The sequence below is a fragment of the Nuphar pumila genome, chromosome 3 (assembly GCF_984573655.1).
Source record: "Nuphar pumila chromosome 3, dmNupPumi1.hap1.1, whole genome shotgun sequence".
NCBI classification, from domain to species: Eukaryota; Viridiplantae; Streptophyta; class Magnoliopsida; order Nymphaeales; family Nymphaeaceae; genus Nuphar; species Nuphar pumila.
In genome coordinates, this window is record NC_143251.1 from 113,012,501 (window position 1) to 113,034,967 (window position 22,467).

The 22,467-nt window shown below is 34.2% G+C and overlaps 1 protein-coding gene across 2 annotated transcripts in view; it reads right to left on the reverse strand.

The window, feature by feature from the left end:
- Positions 1–15,024, reverse strand: part of LOC149843336 (uncharacterized) — a 129,960-nt gene extending 114,936 nt beyond the window's left edge. For both annotated transcript variants that reach the window (XM_089999725.1, XM_089999724.1), the window contains exon 1: positions 14,573–15,024. In XM_089999725.1, the coding sequence (XP_089855851.1) occupies positions 14,573–14,688 (116 nt within the window). In that variant the 5' untranslated portion in view covers positions 14,689–15,024. The remainder of the gene's footprint in view (positions 1–14,572) is intronic.
- Between the last annotated feature and the right edge of the window lie 7,443 nt (positions 15,025–22,467).

The window sequence follows — 22,467 nt, forward strand, 5'->3', positions numbered from 1 at the left end:
TCACCATAAGTCGGTTGCAGCTCGTGAAGACCAATCTAAGAAAACGGTATCGAACAGTGTAATAGAAAATCACGCTTTCCCTGACCCTTATGAGAAGTTGCGCTGAAGCGTAAACATCATCTTCGACAAGTCGGGAGTAAACGTTGTAGATTATGATGAAAATATTCACCTAGCGAAGGATATCAAAAGAAAACTTATCTCTGATCGCAGTCGTCGGAGGACAAAGGGTGCACTGAAATTGGTTAGCAAGAAAATGTCTAAGAAACAATCAACCCCTAAGCAACCAAGTCATTCGCATGAACAGGTATGTAATACAGTATATTGCTTCGCATGTAAATTGTATTACGTGCAACTTATCAATATCTAACTTGTGTAATTTTCAACATGTAGCAATACCCTACAGTCGTGCACTATAACGTTGGAACCTGTAATCCTCCAGACCTGTTTGAGTGAAACGAAGGCATGAGTTTGACAGGTCTTATCTTTTGGTATATAACAATTTTGGGAGGATGTTTGAATTTCTTGTTGAACTTAATGTAGTGTATGATATTGTTATGTTTCATGACAAACTCAGTTCAATTCAAAAGTGAGCAACGCAATACAAGAATCGCATGTGGATTCTTCAGCTACAAAATAGTTGTAGCATTTAACTTTCATATCTTACAAATCGTTATAATGTTTAGCATTCTATAATTCTTTGTTGTAGTTCTATAATTCTTTGTTGTAAATCAATAATTCTTTGTTGTAATTCTATAATTCTTTGTTGTAAATCAATAATTCTTTATTGTAATTTTATAATTCTTTGTTGTAAATCAATAATTCTTTGTTGTAATATTATAATTCTTTGTTGTAATTCTACAATAGAAATCATACTACAAATATCATAAAAATCGACACTAGAAAACGCATAATATATACAGCAAAAAAATCAACATAATAGCTCACAAATCGATATTAACAAACAAAATCATATCTCACAAATCGATACCCGAAAATACATAATATCTTATAAATCGATATACGACAATTCAGCAAAATATATTATAAATCGGTATACAGCAATTCAGCATAATATCCTACAAATCGATATACGGGTGTACTGGAATTGGTTTGCAAGAAAATGTCTAAGAAACAACCAACCCCTAAGCAACCAATAACTAACTTGTGAGGTGAAAAGGAGGACGACAATGACAATGCATGTGAGGTATAGTGAATAAGAACATGGTCTGCTCAATGGATTTGTTCATCTGTGTGGTTCTTAGTTTGTAGTGTATCGTCAACCTTTTTTATCTTTTGCTTGAGACAGAGGAAAGATGATGATTTTGAATACGAAGTGCCATTGACGCGATCGCGGGTAAGAATCGAGGAACCTCCATCTTCTCCACCCTCTGTTTCGTTGTTGTCTTATCGCGACACATCAACATCGTCGAAGAAACCCATGCTGGAGGAGCCAACCCCACCAAGAAGGCGGTCACAGTTGAAATTGGAGCCACCATCTTCCCCACTTCAGTCTTCTCCTCCAAGATTGTCGTACCATAAAGCCACGTTGTCGAGGAGACCCGTGTTGGAGGAGCCTCCAAGAATGCGGTCCGTGAGATTGCAGGAGCCCCCACGTTCACCATCAGCATCTCTTCTGTGGTTGCCATATCGATAATTTTTTGTTGTAAATCGATAATTATTGATTGTAATTCTATAATTCTTTGTTGTAAATCGATAATTCTTTGTTTTAATGCTATAATTCTTTGTTGTAATTCTACAATAAAAATCATACTACAAATATCATAAAAATCGACACTAAAAAAATTAATATATTATAAATCGATATACAGCAATTGAGCATAATATATTACAAATCGATATGGCAATTCAACATAATAACTTACAAATCGATATTAACAACCAAAACAATATCTCACAAATCGATACTAGAAAACACATTATCTTACAAATCGATATACGGCAATTCAGCATAATATATTAAAAATCGATATTAAGCAATTCAGCATAATATATTACAAATCGATATTAACAACCAAAACAATATCTCATAAATCGATACTAGAAAACACATTATCTTACAAATCGATATACGACAATTCAGCATAATATATTACAAATCGGTATACGTCAATTCAGCATAATATCCTACAAATCGATATACGGCAATTCAACAAAATATATTACAAATGGATATTAATAAACAAAACAATATCTCACAAAACGACACTAGAAAACACATAATATCTTACAAATCGATATACGGCAATTCAGCATAATATATTACAAATCGATATTAACAACCAAAACAATGTCTCACAAATCGATACTAGAAAACACATATTATCTTACAAATCGGTGTACGATAGTTCAGCATAATATATTACATATCGGTATATTTTAATTCAGCATAATATCCTACAAATCGATATACCACAATTCAGCATAATATATTACAGATCGATATTAATAAACAAAACAATATCTCACAAAACAACACTAGAAAACACATAATATCTTACAAATCGATATACAGCAATTCAGCATAATATATTACAAATTGATTTTAACAACCAAAACAATCTCTCACAAATCGACACTAGAAAACACATAATATCTTACAAATCAATATACGGCAATTCAGCATAATATATTACAAATCGATAATAACAAACAAAATAATATCTCACAAATCGACACTAGAAAACACATAATATCTTACAAATCGATATACGATAATTGAGCATAATATATTACAAATCGATATTAACAAACAAAACAATATCTCACAAAAATCGATATAATATCCTATAAATTATAAGATGTGTCGATTTGCAAGATATTTGTATTATGATTTTGAAACATGTGCCTGCGAAATTTACATTATTATGATTTGAGCGCTTGAGGTGGCGATTTGCGTATTCAACACACTTGTGCCAGGTTCATAATTTTGGTTTATGAATCAATGTGAATTTTGTACAAATCTAACAAAATTTGTATACACAATCTATAATATCTCTTACAAATGTCTGTACACAAAAAATTTGAAAATTGAAAGTTGAACCAAAAATTGCTATCTCTCTCTCAGTAGTAGAATGTAACCCTCTTCACGTTATCCTTGAGAACAGGTAGACGTTTAAAAGGACTTCCTCTTACTCCTGAAGGCCTCGTGTACTTCGTAGCTTTCTAGGTAATCTTGCAGTCTGGGTTTTTTTATCTTCCGCAACTAGAAAATCCTTCAATTTTTCGCATAGTTCTGTGCGGAATCTAGGTATATCCTGGAAAAAAAAAACCCGAAAGTCAGACCAATATAAAAATGTAGTCACCAATAATATAGGATAATAAAACATGTTTAAGTGTACAGCATACAGCGGTGAATTCTGGTGCTCGTCCATAGTATATTACTTCAATATACTTCATTACAAAGACGTCACAATCGATGCCATTATTTTGTAAATGAGCATCATCTGCGACGTGAAGCCTCCACGAGCCAATGTCGACACCCAACATGTCTCTGAAAATCCAACATGTGGTTTATGCAAAAGCAAGTAAATTCCGGGCCACAGTACAAAATACGGTAATCTTAAAGATAGAAACTTACCAAATGCACAATGTCACAGTCTACACCAATGTTATAATCCAAGGAGTTGTATAACCATATTTTTTGTTCTCGTGCATCCAACACGTATAAAACCCAATGCTTTTCTGATTGCCACAATATAGAAATCAATATCTGCAAATCGATTATAAAATATCTTAAAAAATGGATATGAAAATGCGTAATGATACCATAAAAATCGATGTTAAGAATTAACATATAAATCGATATTGAGAATCAAACCAATATCTTAAATCGATATTAGGAAACAGAATAGAAATCGATATTAAGAATCAGAACATCTTAAATCGATATGGAAATTCCTATTGATAGCTTAAAAATAAATATTAAGAATCAGCATAAAAATTGATATTAAAAATCAAAACAATATCTTAAATCGATATTAAGAATTAGCATAGAAATCGATATTAAGATTCAGAGCAATATCTTAAATCGATTTAGAAATTAGAAATCAATATCTTAAAAATTGATATTAAGAATCAAAACAATATCTTAAATCGATATTAAGAATCAAAACATCTTAAATCGATATGGAAATTCGTATTGATATCTTAAAAATCAATATTTAGAATGAAAACAATATCTTAAGTCGATATTAAGAATCAAAACAATATCTTAAATCGATATTAAGAATCAGCATAGAAATCGATATTAAGAATCAAAACAATATCTTAAATCGATATGTTGATAGCTTAAAAATAGATATTAAGAATCAGCATAGACATCGATATTAAGAATCAAAACAATATCTTAAATCGATATTAAGAATCTAAATAATATCTTAAAAATCAATATTTAGAATCAGTATAGAAATCGATATTAAGAATCAAAACAATATCCTAAATTGATATGCAAATTCTTTTTGATAGCTTAAAAATCGATATTAAGAATCAAAACAAGATCTTAAATAGATTTAACATCTTACAAATCGATATGGTCACAAACCTTTTCACTTGAACAAAAGTCTATCATTTGGTCATCGTTACCTCAGTATTGTAGTCCGTCTAGAAATCCAGCCGCGTATGGCATTCGGCGGACAATACTTTGTTGAATGAAACAGTAATAATAGTAAGTTTAAAACACGAAGGTACATTAGTAAATCAAAAAAAAAAATAAACATATAAGTAACCGATATACCATAAAATAAGGGGTGACGACGCAGACCAACATGATTGTTCCCTTGCTTTGAATATACATGACGAAATCGAGTATAGTTTGTTTACAAGAAATATGCACTTGTTAATATACATACCCATGGCATACGTAAATATAAAACTGATAGTGGTTTCATACGTATAAAATTACTGATAGTGTGTCCTTCTGCAAATTCATCTTGCATTCGGTCGATGTTCTCTTCTTGTTTTGTAGATGTTGCAGTGAAATTAGCTGAATATTCAGTAAACGAACGGTAGCATTATATTTAGTAAACGAACTGTAAACGACGTAAAAAAGACGAAGCATGTTATAGGAATCGAAGGTACCCTTTTTTGTGGACGTTCGACTGAATCGCATCGTCCTTCTTCGACATCGATACAGCTTTTACGACGAAGGAGGTTAAAGGAAACGTCGATTTTTCTGTTTGTTGCTCACGAAGCAAGTTATAGGAAAGGCTCATTTTCTTCTTTAAATGAAATGTTGCATGTTTCATGCTCTTAAAGGAAACATCTTGTGTTCCTTGCGGAACACACTATGGAAGTTATGTGACGCTTCATTTATTTATTCTTCATGGCGTTTCACGTCCCGCTAGTTTTCAAAAATTATGCAAAAAGAATATTAACAAATAAATAAATTACATTGTGCATTAATTAAAAGATGTTTTGTTTGTTAGTATCATCGAAACAACGTTAGTACGTGTAAATAAATGACACGTCGCATAACATCAATAGCGTGTGAGATGACGTTTCCCTAAACTCTAGACCCTAAACCCTAAACTAATGTTATGCGACGTTCATTGCACCTAAAGAAAACGCTATAAATAATAAAACCTAATCCAGTAATGGTTTAACGATTGAACAAACCTAAGTACAAATCGTGGTAACTTCATAATCGCCATAACTAGTAATCGCTATACAATATAAACTCAAAACTAGTAATCGCTATAGGATTTAGCAAACGTAAGCTCAAATCGTGGAAACTTCATAATCTCTATCCCTATTAATCGTTATACTAAGTAATCGCTATCACAGGAAATGCTATAAGTAATAAACCCTAAATCGGTAATCACTATACGATTTAACAAAAGTACAAATCATGGTAACTTCATAGTCGTTATACTGAGTAATCGCTATTACAGGAATCGCTATACATAATAAACTCAAAACTAATAATCGCTATACGATTTAGCAAACGTAAGTACAAATTGTGGTAACTTCATAATCGCTATACCTATTAATCGCTAAACTTAGTAATCGCTATCACAGAAAACGTTATAAATAATAAACCATAAACCAGTAATCGTTATACGATTTAGCAAATGTAAGTACAAATAATGGTATCTTCATAATCGTTAACTGAGCAATCGACATATTAAGTAATCGCTATCACACGAAACGGTACAAGTAATAAACCCTAAACTAGTAATCGATATACGATTTAGTAAATGTAAGTACAAATCATGGTAACTTTATAATCACTATACATAGTAAGCGCTATACAGAGTAATCGCTATCACAGGAATCGCGATACATAATAAACCCTAAGCCAGTAAGCGCTATACGTAAGTACAAATCATGAAAGAATTATATAATTACAAACCTAAGTTTATGTAGACTTATCGATTTTTCAGGGGCACTTTTGTGTTACACTTATTAAGGAAAGAATTATATAATTACAACAAAGAATGATAGAACTCAGATGGACATAGAAATCATCGTTTTCTTGGACTTGGTGGAGTCTCGTTATTCGGTGGCCTCTTCATTTCCTTGATCTTATTAAACCCACTGATAATCATCTCAACCAGTAACCCAATTTGTCTACTCAAATTCTGCACGTCCTTCCGTAACTCCTTATTCTCACTCTCCAGCATCGCTAACCTTTGGTCGGATGATACCTTCTCCTTTAGGAGTTGTGTTTGCTCCTTATTGTGTTCTGCAACAAAGGGAATCGTAGTATCCGCCAAATAGACACGATGGGCATTAGGTATATGTTGGAGGACGACATGCTCGGTGACAAGAGTGAACTTACTTTCAGATTGCTTCTCCTCAATCTGTCGATTTTCACGCATGAGTTGCCAATATTGTTTAAAATAGTTGGGGTCATATTGTCGTTCTTTATAATCATATGGTATGGCACGAACACCTCATTTGTTTCAGCTATCCAATTGTTTTCTGAAGCGTTCGTGTCAGTTCACGTTCCTGGCCCCACCACTATTCATCTTCATTTTCAATACTATAGGCAATTTTGGAATCGACTGTCCCAAGGCAGCTTATAGGAGTACTTGACTACCATGCTGCAACTTGGCTTCACGTTTTCTAAAGAGCCAAATATCGCAGACAGACAGTCTCGCAGCCTCGTCAACAACCTCGTCGTCCTCGTCCTCCCCATCCCCATAAGGTCTCCACATAACCTGTACAATCGAGATTGTGGTTTAGATATAGACATAATTATTTATGCAAAATGCTGAATGCAATAACAATTTGTACTAAGGAAGACAAAATGTTGAATGCGGTGAATACTTAAGAATGCTAAACAGTACAACGATTTACGCTAATGAAAGTTAGATGCACATGCGATAACGATTTGTACTAAGGAATACAAAATCCTAAAGCGACGATTACTTAAGAATGCTAAACATTACAACAATTTATGCTAATGAAAGTTAGATGCAAATGCGATAACGATTTGTACCAAGGAAGAGAAAATGTTGAAAGCGATGATTACTTAAGAATGTTATATATTACAACGATTTACGCTAATGAAAGTTAGATGCAAATGCGATAACGATTTGTACTAAGGAATACAAAATCTTAAAGCGATGATTACTTAAGAATGTTAAACATTACAACGATTTACGCTAATGAAAGTTAGATGCAAATGCGATAATGATTTGTAATAAGGAAGACAAAATCCTAAAGCGATTACTTAAGAATGTTAGACATTATAACGATTTACACTAATGAAAGTTAGATGCTAAAGAAATAACGATTTGTACTAAGAAAGACAAAATCCTAAAGCGATGATTACTTAAGAATGCTAAACATTACAACGATTTACGCTAATGAAAGTTGGATGCTAAGAAGATAATGATTTGTACTAAAAAGAACAAAATCCTAAAGCGATGATTACTTAAGAATGCTAAACATTACAACGATTTTAAACAATTTTACATCATTTAATTGCAGCTCATCTAAAATAAACTGAGCATTTTCCTCCTTGACATTTATTGAAGCCCACTGGCTGATATTGGGAAAACCACAAACCGCAGGGCCACACTGAGAACACAAGGCGACAATATGCTCTCACGTCCAGGCCTACAAAAACAATATATTAGTAAGACTACAACCTTCAATGAGCTTAGTCCACAAGCACTAAATATGTAATAAACAAATACCTGAACAAATGGCTAAAACCCCCCGACGGTTTTTGTACCTTTACTCGCACGGTAAAGTTATTGTACAAGTATGCGAGCATAACAGCACCCAATGCCCAGTTGTCGACTTTATCTAAGTCTTCCAGGAACTGCAGCCACAAGTAACTTATTCTCGAACCAGAACAATCGAAAAATAAAGTAAGTCCAAAAAAATAAAGAAAGAAGTCATGCAACTCTTGGTCAACTATTTCAGATGCACATGCAGCGGACCAGCCTTCCCATTTATTACGAAAAAAATGAACTTTCATCGACGAGGAATTGCTTCCACCAGAAATACACTCACGCCATTCCTCCATCGACATTCCTAGAAAGGCTGTGCAATTGTCCCTTAGGTTATAGTTTGAATCCCGTGTTATTATAGCACTTTTATGGCACTTAAGACCCGTAATTCGTGCCACATCTTCAAAAATCATGGTGATCTTAAAATCCCCAAACTGGAATGTGTTTGTTTTATGGTTCCACTTATTGACCAGGTGGGTTATGGTGTTCCAGTAATTTTCAAAATAATGTTGGTCTAGAAGGCCGCCGAAGTGCATCTTTCGTAATCGGTACTTTTGATATTCACTTTGCTTTCTGAACCACAACAGAACTACAGGCCACTGACACCGCCCTTTCAGCTTTTCACCTGCTGCTCTGCTTTTCTTCTGACCTGCCTATAACACAAAATATCAAATCGCTATGCATAGTAATCGTTATCGCAGCAATCGCTATACAGTGTAATCGCTATCGCAGTAATCGCTATCGCAGTAATCGTTATCGCAGTAATCGCTATACAGAGTAATCGCTATATATGATAATCGCTATAAAGAGTAATCGATATTCATAGTAATCGCTATTCATAATAATACCTACAACAGTACATCGCGACATACAGTAGTTATTAACGTACCTTGATCACATTTTTCTCCTCTTCATCCCCTCCCTTACTCTGCTTTTGCACTTCTTCCTTCCTTCTGGTATTAACAAAGGACAGATTTTGGATTCTGAAAGGCAAGTTGTTCATGGTCTAGGACCATGCACAACTTGAGGGAGGCTGAAAAGAAGTCGTTATTGGGTCTTGGACCCAAGTCGGGTCTGTGCAGGACAAGACCCAACTTTTGTACTGGATCGGATCAAGATCCAAACGTTAAAAAGTATTGTAATTATGCTTATTAGAGGGTATTTTTGTACCCTAAAATTATGTATTAGTTATATACTCAAAACCTAATACAATGAAAATACGCTAAGTTCTTTTTTAACATGTTTTCCCTGCAATCGCTTCTCTCAATATCTCGTTCCTTCTTTCCTGCACAGGTGAACGTGGAGATCTTCATTTTAACAGGATGCTTTCCTTTCCTTTCCCTTTCCTTCTTTTCCTCCTGCTTCTTCCTTTCCTTTTCCTTCTCTTCCTCGTCCTGCTTCTTCCTTTCTCTTTCCTTTTCTTCCTCGTCCTCCTCCTTCATTTGTCTTGCATTCTCTTCATCATCCTCATTGTCCTTCTTCTTCCTTTGCCTTTCCTTCTCTTCCTCGTCCGCCTTCTCCTTCTTTTGTCTTTCATTCTCTTCCTCGTCCTCCTTCTCCTTCTTCTTCCTTTGCCTTTCCTTCTCTTCCTCATCATGAATCTGCTTCATTTGCCTTTCCTCTTCATTCTTCTTCAATTGTCTTTGCTTCTCTTCCTCCTCCTCCTCCTCCTTCTTTTTCAACAGTCTTTGCTTCTCTTCCTCCTCATCCTTCTTCTTCAATTGTCTTCGCTTATCTTCCTCCTTCTCCTTATTTTTCCTTTGTTTTTCCCTCTCCTCCTCCTCCTCCTTTTGCCTTCGCTTCTCTTCCTCCTCCTTATTAGCCCTTTGCTTTTTTCTCTCCTCCTCCTCCTCCTCCTTTTTCCATCGCTTCTCTTCCTCCTCCTCCTTATTCTCCCTTTGTTTTTCCCTCTCCTCCTCCTCCTCCTTTTGCCTTTGCTTTTCCCTTACCTCCTCCTCCTCCTCCTTTTGCCTTCGCTTCTCTTCCGTCTCCTTATTATTCCTTTGCTTTCCCCTATCCTCCACCTCCTCCTTCTTTTGCATTGATTTCTTTTGCTTTTTTTCATTATCCTCCACCTTCCTTTCATTTTGCTTCTCTTCGTCATCCTTCTTCTTCTTTTTCATCCGTACTTCTTCATCATCATTCTTAGTTGGATTATCATCTTCAATATCGGGCGGATTAGGCTTCGCTCTATACTTTACCAGCAATTGCTCCCTTTCTTTATCATTCTCAATCTTCATTATTCCATAGTACGCTTCTAATTGCTTATACAAAGAATACTGTTCGACAATTTCGTCAAGAGATTTCCCCGCTGACAACGAAGTGTTTCTTCTCTTAGGAATGTAAGTCATTGGTAACCTGCACAACACAAAAACCCACTGAGACGGCAAAGGGTGCTCCGGCGAAAGAAGATGAAACGTTAGATTTTTTATGGAACATTTAGGGAAAAATTATATTGTGAAGAGCTCCTTTTATAGCCGAGGAGTTTAATGCTTATGGGACCCGCCAAAGATTTTTTGTCGGTTCACGTTTTATAATAAAAGATTTTATAATAATGTCTTTGTCGCCCACAAAGATTTGACTTTGTTACAAAAATATTGTTATAGTATAACGCACTTCGATGATCAAATATCATACAAATCGATATTAAAATTACTGTTGATAGCTTATAAATCGATATACAAAATCAGGATAGAAATCAATATTTAGAATCAAAACAGTATCTTAAATCGATATTAAGAATCAAAACATCTTAAATCGATATTAAGAATCAAAACATCTTAAATCGATATGGAAATTCCTATTGATATCTTAAAAATCTATATTTAGAATCAAAACAATGTCTTAAATCGATATTAAGAATCAAGACAATATCTTAAATCGATATTAAGAATCAGAACAATATCTTAAATCGATTTAGAAATTCGTATTGATATCTTAAAAATCGATATTTAGAATCAAAACAATATCTTAAATCGATATTAAGAATCAAAACATCTTAAATCAATATGAAAATTCTTATTGATATCTTAAAAATCGATATTTAGAATCAAAACAATATCTTAAATCGATATTAAGAATCAGTATAGAAATCGATATTAAGATTCAGAACAATATCTTAAATCGATTTGAAAATTCGTATTGAAATCTTTAAAATCGATATTTAGAATCAAAACAATATCTTAAATCGATATTAAGAATCAAAATAATATCTTAAATCCATATTAAAAATCAGCATAGAAATCGATATTAAGATTCATAACAATATCTTAAATCAATTTGGAAATTCGTATTGATATCTTAAAAATCGATATTTAGAATCAAAACAATATCTTAAATCGATATTAATAATCAAAACAATATCTTAAGGGTTTAGGGTTTAGGGTTTAGGATTATGGTTTGGGGTTTAGGGTTAGGGTTAGGGTTTTTACGGTTTAGGGTTTTTAGGGTTTAGGGTTTAGGGTTTAGGATTTAGGTTTAGGGTTTTGGGTTTAGGGTTGAGGGTTAGGGTTTAGGTATTAGGGTTTACGGTTTAGTGTTTAGTAATATATTATGGGTTTAGGGTTAGGGTTTAGTAAGATATTAAGGGTTTAGGGTATAGGTTTAGGTATAGTAATATATTATGGGATATATGTATCGATTTGTAAAATATTAGGTGCTTTCTAGTGTCGATTTGTTAGATATTGATATATGTTTTTGAAAACTGTGCGTGAGGAATTTATATTGTAGCGACATGAAGTGGCCATTTGCGTGTTCAAATCGTTGTTCATTTAGCGATTTCTATGGAAATCGCTTCAAAGCTTCGTACCTGTAATCAAACATATAAATCGTTCATGCTTTAAACGTACAAATTGTTGCTTCAAACGTACAAATCGTGGTAGAAATCACATCCTTCATAAGTACATATCGTTGTAACATTTGGGATTCAACAGTAAACGTCATTCAACATCCCGCTCGTTGTCAAAAATCGATATGCCTTGTGAGACCTGGATTCCGGTTGACGATTTATGTGATTTACGCAATGACGTATATGTTGGCCACAACGATTTGCCTTTGTATAGAAAATATTGGAATAGTATAACGCAAATCGCTATTTATAAGCTATTATGCTGAATTTTCATATCGATTTGTAATATATTATGCGACATTATCGATTTGTAACATATTATGTGTTTGCTAGTATCGATTTGTAAGATATTTGTATTATGATATTGAAACGTGTGTGTGTGGCATTTACATTGTTGCGCGATTGCAGTGGCGATTTGCGTATTCAAATTGTGTCTATTTAGCAATTAAAATTGAAATTGCTTCACAGCGTCGTAGCTGTTATTAAATCGTTGTCACGTGAATCGCTATCGTCAACACACATATAGAATAAGTTGTTTCTTTAATTGGCACGGTAAATAACAACTCGATGCATAGTATAGTGTGATGCTAACAGATAACATGAAGAATGGTGTTCATGTAGATTTAATTTTGCATGGTCGGCAGGAAGAAATCCTTTTGCCTCGTAAGTGCGCGTAGTTTTCATTCTCCTCCTTCTTCCTTTGTTTTTCCTTATCTTCGCCATCCTTCTTCTTATTCTTTATCCTTAGTTCTTCCTCATCTTTCTTCGTTTGCTTTTCATCTTCAATATCTGATGGATCAGGCTCCGCATAGTAAATATCCAACAATTTGTTCGTGTCTTTTTCATGGTCAATGTTCATTATATTTTGGTACTTTACATAACCCTCATATATATCGGATTGACGGATGATTTCTCCAAGAGTCATCCCCTCCAACGGCAAAGGCTTTCTTGTCTTACGAATTGTAGTCATTGTTAATTTGCACAACACATAAATTTAACAGCAAATCGTTGTAGAAATCAAACCCTTCATAAGTACATATCGTTGTAAATCATAAATCGCTACTGCTTTAAATGTATAAATCATGAATCATAAATCGGCTAAATCGCTACTGCTTGAAACGTATAAATCATTGTTGCATCGAACAAATCGCAACTGCATTAAATGTATAAATTATTGTTAAATTCAAACTTACAAATCGTTGTAGAAATTTAGCCTTCATAAGTACATATGGTTGTAATGTTTGGCCTTCATAAGAACAAATCGTGCTAACTGTTTTTCGACGCCCATAAAGTGGATAGGTACAAATCGATTTGTTTCGGTATGAAAATAGGTATTATTTAGCATAAATAGTATAACCAGTTGTAAGATTTAGCATTCAAATTTACATAACGAAAATCGATTTGTTTACATAATGAAACCTTATACAATATTCACCAAAAAGACACAAATTTTGCTAATCCGACAGTGGAGGAGAAACACCTAGAAAGTAGATGCAGCCGATGGTGGCAACGGTGCTCTGACTATGCTCCGACGACAGTAGACGACAAAAAGGGGTGCTCCAGCGACAGTAGACGACGAAAAAGGGTGCTCTGACGATAGCAGATGACGACAATGGGTGATCTCACGACAGCAGACGACGTCAAAGGATGTATCATCAAAGGGAGCTCCTGTTACAGCAGATGGTGCATCGTCAAAGGGTGAGACAGAACCTTTAGGGCGACATATTGCGAGGAGCTCCTGTTAAAGCAGAATCATTTACTCCTTAAGGCGAAAACGATGATGATTTTAACCATTTCTCTCTTTTGGTAGGAAGACATTTTTATCCTTTACTCGAAACGTCGTTTCATGGCACTAATGGCGAGAAAGGGTACTTAAGTCTTTGCAAACAAACCGGACTCTGATGCTAAGTGATGTCAACACACACGGGGAAACGAACCCCACATGCTTACATATGTGGTGCTCATTCAGACCCGAGAACCACTGGGGAACATATAACCTGTTTCGCCAATCTACTCATGTGCCACGTCCTGCGCCTTAGATGATACTCTTAATTGGATCTTGCATGAGAATGGCAGTTCGCAATTCCCTTTATGATTGCCATGTGACGTATGTTACTATCATAAATTCACAAAAAAAAAAAAGTGAGAAACAAGTAAATATCAAGTCCAAAGAAAGCCCGCTCTTCTCTTCTTGGTTACAATTTGCACTTATAACATAAGTGCATGAAAAATGTTTAAGTTTTTCACAGTTTAACTAAAGTCTAAACTATTAGTTGAAGTGACTGAATCTGGTGTACGTACAAATCTTCTTTCCATAACATAGATGAAGCATTAGGGCCATTGATTGCATGCCTCAAAACAAATGTGCCCTAGTTTCTAACGTTAATTGCAGTGCACGATCCAAAACAACAACCATCAAGCCATCAAAAACCCCGAATTTACCAAATTTCGGCGCAAGAATGGACAAATTTTTTAGTAAAGGAACCAAAAAAGGAAAATTTGAAAGAGGAAGAAGCCTCACCATTCTTCCTTCTCGTTGCAAACTCTTTCCTGCTCCGACGGATCCGTTGCGTTGCTCTCGGCCTCGACGATGCGATCCCACCAAGCCTGCAGGTCCCCTCTGCTGAAACTCCTCATCTCTCCTGCTCCTGCTTCAACAAGAGATCATGCAAACAACGCCCCGAAATATGCCGTTTTGGTCACCACTAAAAGGGTTTAGCCGCTTCTTTTCATATCAATCCCGGGAAATCCCCGACACGGAGGCAGATTTGGGGTTTTCTCCGTCAGAAAATCATATTCGAAATGGTGAATCAAAGGGAAAATTAGATCAGAGAATAGGATTGGAGTTGAGGTTAGGGTTAGGGTTTTATCGCTCTCTTCGACTTCTCTCCTTTCATTTCTCGGGCGTGAGGGGGAGGGATCGGAGAAATGGAGGGAAAACGAAGAAAAACGGCATCGATTAACGGAACCAATTTATCGAACCGGCAATATAAAACGCCAGGTTTTGTTTTTGTGAGAGAACGTCGCGAACAGTGAGAGTATCCAAGTTTGAAGCTTTTGGTGCCGTCTATAAAAAAAAAAAAAGTTGTTTCTAGAATTCATTACAATGTGAGGGACTTTCTATGGATATGAACCTCTAATGCTACACGTTGCAGTAGAATGCTGTAGACTTGGGCTTGGAGTTTTATATGTTGTACTGCGCTTCTGGAAACGGTTGGGCCATTGCAGATAGATACCATACTCATTACTCAATGCCCATCTAGGGGTGTAAATGGGTCCGTTCTGTTCGGGTTCGGGTTGTGCTCTGTCAGACTCGATTTCGAAACTGATCTCAAAGTTAGACACAAGTCCGACCCACTATGGTTCGGGTCTGGGTACACCAGAAAGTTTTGGACACATAAGTTAACAGGTTCAGATATGATCCAGGTGGGGTATAAACCGTTCGGGTCTCCGATGGAGCCGTTTTTTGTTTGTCTCTATGAATTTGACCCAGACCCGACCCGTTTTATTCGGGTCTGGGTTCTGGTCTGGGCATGGCTCGAAGAATATGTACCCATATGAGTTCACTTGTCTCAGGTCTCGATATGATTGATATTATAGACCTAATTTCCACCTATCAAAATTTAAATAACTAATAGAATTAGCTATTCATTAAGAATATTATTTGCTAATGTTTCTTACCAAAATTGGGTGTGAACTGGTTGTGGCTGGGACAAGTTTAAATATGTCGAGTTCGAACCAGTTCGAGGTTTCGAGTATTAAATGGATTTGGGTATATGCCAGGTTTTGTTTCGGGTTCTGGTCAGTTAGGTTTTACAGGTTGTGGGATTAGTGAAGTCAACCGGTCGGATTCAGATGGAAAAAAGATAAACCCGAATCGGATCCAACCTAATTGGTTTCATACTCAGAGTCAATATCGGATCGAAAAAGTTAAAACTGATACCGGATCCAACTAGCTTCAAACCCAATACTTACACTTAATTGGTTTCGGTTTTAGTTGGAATTGGAATTTAATTGGATTTTGGTTGAGTTTCAATGAAAAACTCAATACCAAACCTGAAACCAATTTCCAATTAGATCCAGATTTCGCTACTGAATCTGACTAATCTGATGTCAGGTTTAATGCAAAAAAAAATAAAGTTTTTATCATGTTTTGTTTACTCTATCCATACCAGTCCTAACTCTATTCATTCCTAGGCCGAGTCTAGGTTCGTGCAGAATTATAACCAGAAACCCAATCTTGTCATGGATCCGTTCTTGGTCATGTAAACCAGAACCCCCTTTAGCTAAATACTCTTGACATAGTTCCTTAAATATGATACGACTATTGCAAATGATTTTTGTGAATGTCACCCAAAATGTGTGAACGTCTTTGAACTAATCACTCTCAGTGTACTTTCACAAATATGGTATGACATTCGCAAATCATATTTGTGAATGTCACCCAAAATGTGTGAACGGCCTTTAACTAAACACTGTTTTGGTAGGTCCACAAATATATTATAACCTTGTCAAATAATTTGTATGAATATCTCCAAAATTTGTGAACATCCTTTAACTAAGTACTTATGTCCACAAATATATATGACCTTTGCAAATCATTTGTAAGAATGTCCCCAAATTTTATGAACATCTTTTTAACTAAATACATATATGTAAATATTGTTTAAGCTTCACAAATTTTGATTGTGAATGTCCTCAAGATGTATCAAACTTCTTTAACTAAATACTTATGTTCACAAATATTTTACGACATTCACAAATTATGCTTGTAAATGTCGTAAAACGATGTGAACCTTTATATGTGATGCTTTGTATTTTCAAAATGTTTGTTTCATATTTAAGGTTATTTTTGCATAAAAATAGGTTTTTGTGGTCTGCGACCTGTTTCCCTTGACAATATTTTGTGTGAGTTTTTCAATGACTATTTTCGGTAAATATCTAACATAATTATTTTATCTTCGTCGAGCAACAACACATCATCGATGACTTTTTGAGTGACTAACACATCATCGACAAGGAGATATTATGGTAAGCACATGTTTTGTTCTCTGTAATAGTTGAATTAATGGCATGAATAAGTTATTTTTTGAAACATTGGTATGAACCTGTTATTTTGTGAAACAATTGTTGGGTTCTTAACTTATCTTTGCATGTTTAATAGCATGTTTTATTTTTTTATTTAATTTATTTTTTCATGTGAGTCTCCTTCGCTCACTTTTTTTCTTGATTTGGTATATCTCTATCCTCAAATTTGGTTATTTATTGATTGTTTATCTTGCAGTATAAAGATGATTATGGGACACTTGCATGATTTTAAAGTTAGTTTTACATTTTCAATAGTCTATTTTGTTTGTTTTTTGTAATTTAATTTCATGTGAAATAGCATATTTTGTTTCTCCTTTGCCAGGTTGTCTATTTCTATCCTTGAATATGTTTGTGTAGAAAATTATTTATTTATGATAAAGATGATAAGTGAAAAGATTGTCATAGAGGCAGGAACACCTACACCAATATATACTGAAAGAATTGAGCAACGAAAAAATTACATAATGGTTGATCTGTCCTAGTGTAGAGTATAAGAGAGGCTTGACATGTGGATAGAAAGAGAACCTGCATTGTGACCAATAGTATAGGTGGTTGACATATTCTATGAAAAATACAACAGACAGAAAAAAAATTGTATTAAGTGTTGAAGAGATAGTGTCTAAAATCTTTTCGCATCCCGAAAACATCTAAGTTGGGAAAACCATCAATGGCCAAGAAGTGCAAGGAGCCATTGACATTTGAATCTTTAATAGTTGTGAAACTGCATACCCGATTGGAGTAAGCAGGAGACATAGCCACCTGTAGTGGTGTGATGGAGAGGATGAATGTGGACACCATGAGACTGAAATGGGTAGAGTAGGAACTCAACAATGGGAGGGTGTCAAGGCTGAGGTGGAGGCGAAAAGTCTAGCAAACGAAGGGGTTAATTGGAGGAAAGAGAAGGAACCTAATTAAATGGAGGAGTCAAAGAATGAGGGTGTGGGTGGACATGATGAAAATCCGACTGTAAGAATGTTATTGGACAACATGCACTGTGAGAGCCTAGTAGCTAGCCTTTGGGAAATGATGTCAATTGACTCTCCTCTAGACGATAGTAATCAAACAACAAAGTTGGTCTGCCATTATGACTAAAAAATGTGAAAAATGGTGGTTTTGGTGATCTTTAGGACCCAAAATCACTCGGTGATGCTATTCTAACTACACAAGGTCTCACTGTGATCGCAAAAAACTATTAACAAAAAAATTATAGTAAAAGAATAGGACTTACCCAAAATTTCGCAGAATCATTTTTCAAATCCATTCAAAAGATGTTGGATGGTCATTTCAAGCCTCGGTCTTCCTTTTCCATGGAAAGGTAAAGTAGGGGTAGTTTTTTTTATCCTCACATCTTGAAGCACACTGCCACAAATCTATATATGCAAATAAGATCAAGTGTGTATGAGTATTTGATAAACAAATTATACAAAATCAAAAGAAACAAGCATATTGATCTGTCTTTTTCAGACTTCAGGGTCCGTTTAGCTTTTTTTGGGCTCTTTTTCCATTTAAGAGTACTTCTGCATAGGTACTATGGTTGTTGCAATGACTTTGATAACACTTCCACATAGGTATGACAATTTATGGCTCCAGTCAAGCTAGGGTCAAAAGTAGGGCAATGATATGGTAAGCATTCTCTCTAGGGCCAACACTCAAAAGGTAATTTTTCTCCTAGACCTTAGGAGTTAGCTCTTATTTATAAGAATCTTAGATGTAATATGGGTACAAGTTTTTTAAGTGTGAATTAAACTCAAATATATCTATGTCTATCTCAGTGGGGGATAATGCTCATCCAGAAGAGTCTCACACAATAACGCACATAGAGAGTTCCAGTTTGATTAAAATAAGCCTCTTCAAAGGCTTATCTGCACGCTCAAATAGGCAGAGGATACACCAGAGTATTGTCTGAGGTGGGACCGCACAATGGAGTGCCATCTTATGGTTGGATGCCAAAAAAAAATTAGGTGTCTACATATGCCTCTCTTGTATTGCATAAGCTAAATCAAAAGTCATCATATTTATCACTTAATTTGCTTTCATGTATACATTATCATTCATATATTTTCAAATTTTATGATTAACTATTAAAATAATACATTCATCATCACACCTATATATCAAGCATAAATTATAAATTTCAACAACTTCTACTGAGTTATGTTATCTTCCCTAGAAGGCTAGATGCCATCCGTATTATTACATTGAACATTAATAACACTTGTTTGATGATGTAGCTTCACATCCTCTGAAAACTTCCTATGATCATGTACAACATTATTTGTTAGTGCAAGTTGTTTATTGCTTGCACATACAATATCTATATCTCTAATTGGTTGGGACAATTGCATGCCCTCTACGTGCATGTTACGAACATCAATATTACTAACAGTTTGAGAGAGTTGGATGTTCACCTCAGGATTGAGCTCAACAAATAGTGTATGAGATAGATACATATTCTTCACACGATTCCTTTCATTCTCATCATTGCTTTTTAGATGGATATTTTGTTTGATCAACTTTTTTTTATAAAACACTTTTAATTGTTTCTTTTTTAATATTGTCGTCTTATATGATCAAAGCAGTTAAGTAAACATTACTATAATATAATATCAAGTCTACATCATTATCGTCAAATACTTCTATTATTCATATTTGTTGACTTTCTACGTTTGGAGAATAACTATAGTAGAGGTACAATAACTCCTTACATATCTGATTTTATAAGACATCAAATCCATAAATTTCTTAAAGCTACTATTTTTTATACCATTATAGATCTTTAATAAGGGTATTCAATGAGAAGGTAGTGTACTTCAACCCATTTTGAGGCCATCATTAACTGTCATCACGAACCACACAATATATTATTTATTAAATAAAAATTGCATGTAAAAAAAGACCATCCATATAGCTTTCATACATTCAATTAATACAACTGCCTATAACAACCACTTTGAAAACTAGTCACTTCAACCATAATCACATTACCCTTATTAAATGCTTATGCACAGTCAACCTCAACCCCAATACATTAATTGAATACTTCTATTTAGTCAACCCTAACCTCATTACCTCTATTGAATGCTTGTGCACAGTCAACCCCACCCCCAATACACTAATTAAATAATTCTACCTAGTCAACCCTAACTCCATTGCCCTAAAACAAAATAACTAAATATTAAATAAAAGACATGCAAACAAATATAAATCATCTACAACCAAACATGAATAGTACAAAATGAACAAATATACATATTTGTAGAATACAACTCTAAACTTACAATCCAATGTCAAGTATTAAATAAAATACACGTAAATAAATATACATCATCAATGGCAACAATCAAACACAGATATTATAAGGCTATATATATATATATATATACAAAAAAAAACTTAAGCATGCAAGAAAATATATAAAACTCACTTTTTGACCTAAGTTACTAGAGTTGACAAAAAGACGTGAAAGTAGACCAGAAGGATGTCTCAATCTCACCTAAATACTGCAAGATGAATTTTATAGGAATTACCACAAAGCGTGGAGAGAAAAGGGTTAGTGTTCTATAAAAAAAAACAAGAATTGCAATAACTTTATATATGAATTTGAAAGCATGTGAAGGCAAAATGACATTGAATATGATTTGCGAAGGTCGTACTATATTTGTGAACGTACGTTGAAAGTGTTTAGTTAAAGGGGGTTCACACATTTTGGATGATATTTACAAAAATGATTTGCAATGGTTGTACCGTGTTTGTGGATGTACGCTATGAGTGTTTAATTAGTTAAAGAGGTTCACACATTTTGAGGTGACATTTCCAAAAATAATTTGCGATAGTTGTACCATATTTGTGGACATATATCAAGAGTGTTTAGTTAAAGAAGGTTCATACATTTTGGGTGACATTCCAAAAAATGATTTGTGATGATCATACCATATTTGAGAATGTACGTTGAGAGTGTTTAGTTAAAATAAGTTCACACATTTTGGGTGACATTCACAAAAATGATTTGGGATAGTCATACCATATTTGTACAAGGGCAAAAAATGTTTTTAAAAAGTCAAGAATCGAAGATTTTGGATATTGGGAGGATTTTGATAAATTGTGAGGCATTTCAGAAAACCTGCCATTTTGCAAGGTCAAATGATCATTTTTTAAAAAGTATATTGGACTATGGAAATGACAAGTTCAAAGATTGAAAGGATGTACTCCTTGGTGGGCAAGGGGACCTCAAAGGTTTTATCAACTGAAGGCCAACCAATGTCCTGTTAGTGATGGGGGTTTTTATCTTGGATTATCATATATATATATATATATATATATATATATATATATATATATATATATATATATATATATATATAGGAAAAGTGGTAGTTTCCTATCACTTTTTGAGCGTACGGCCACTACCACTAATGAATAGGCATTTTTGGGTTGTTTTTTGCAAAATTTGATCACGCAAATGTGTTTGGCATGGCCGATTTGCTAGGAAATGACACTTAGATCATGTTTTTTGATAAAGAACATGTTTTTTAGTTGTTGAATATTTTTAAAAAATTGTAGATCATCGTTTTTTAAATATTATAAAAACCTACTTGCAAATCGGAATTAGACCATCCAAGAGTTGATTCCTATAAAATCAAGAATGTAAATCACATATATATATGTATGTTCAGATTTTAGAAAAAATAAAAATCCTTCCAAAGCCTGGTAGGCAGCTACCACCTACCACCTACTATATATCCACTAGACTACACAATAAAGGGCAATCCATGGTAGTGTTGAACAACCAAAAATTTTCAACACAAACTTCTCAAAGGCTTCTTTTATCTAATTTATTTTGTAGCACCTATAGTCACACGGCCATTCTCCAATGCTTCCAATGCGAGTATGTTTGTTACAATCATTTGTACGTGCAAATGACTTAAGTTCACTTTTTCTTTTTTATAATATAACCCTGTAGATATGATCTATATGGTTTGTTTTATGAGGAACGACATTTAGATTGCTAGATTCTGATGTATGATTGGATTTTTTGCAGCAATAAGAAAACTATAACCATAAAAGTTTCAAAATTTCTCAACCCACTAGAACATATATTTTCATTAGAAAAACATGATCCAGAGGTTGAATCCTAACATATCTGCCATGCTAAATACATCTACATTGTCAGTCAAAATGACTTGCATTATGATATCATAAATAGATCGCACATACATACACTTGTAGCAAATACTATATATATATATATATATATATATATATATATATATATATATATATATATATATATATATATATATATATATATATATATATATATATATATAT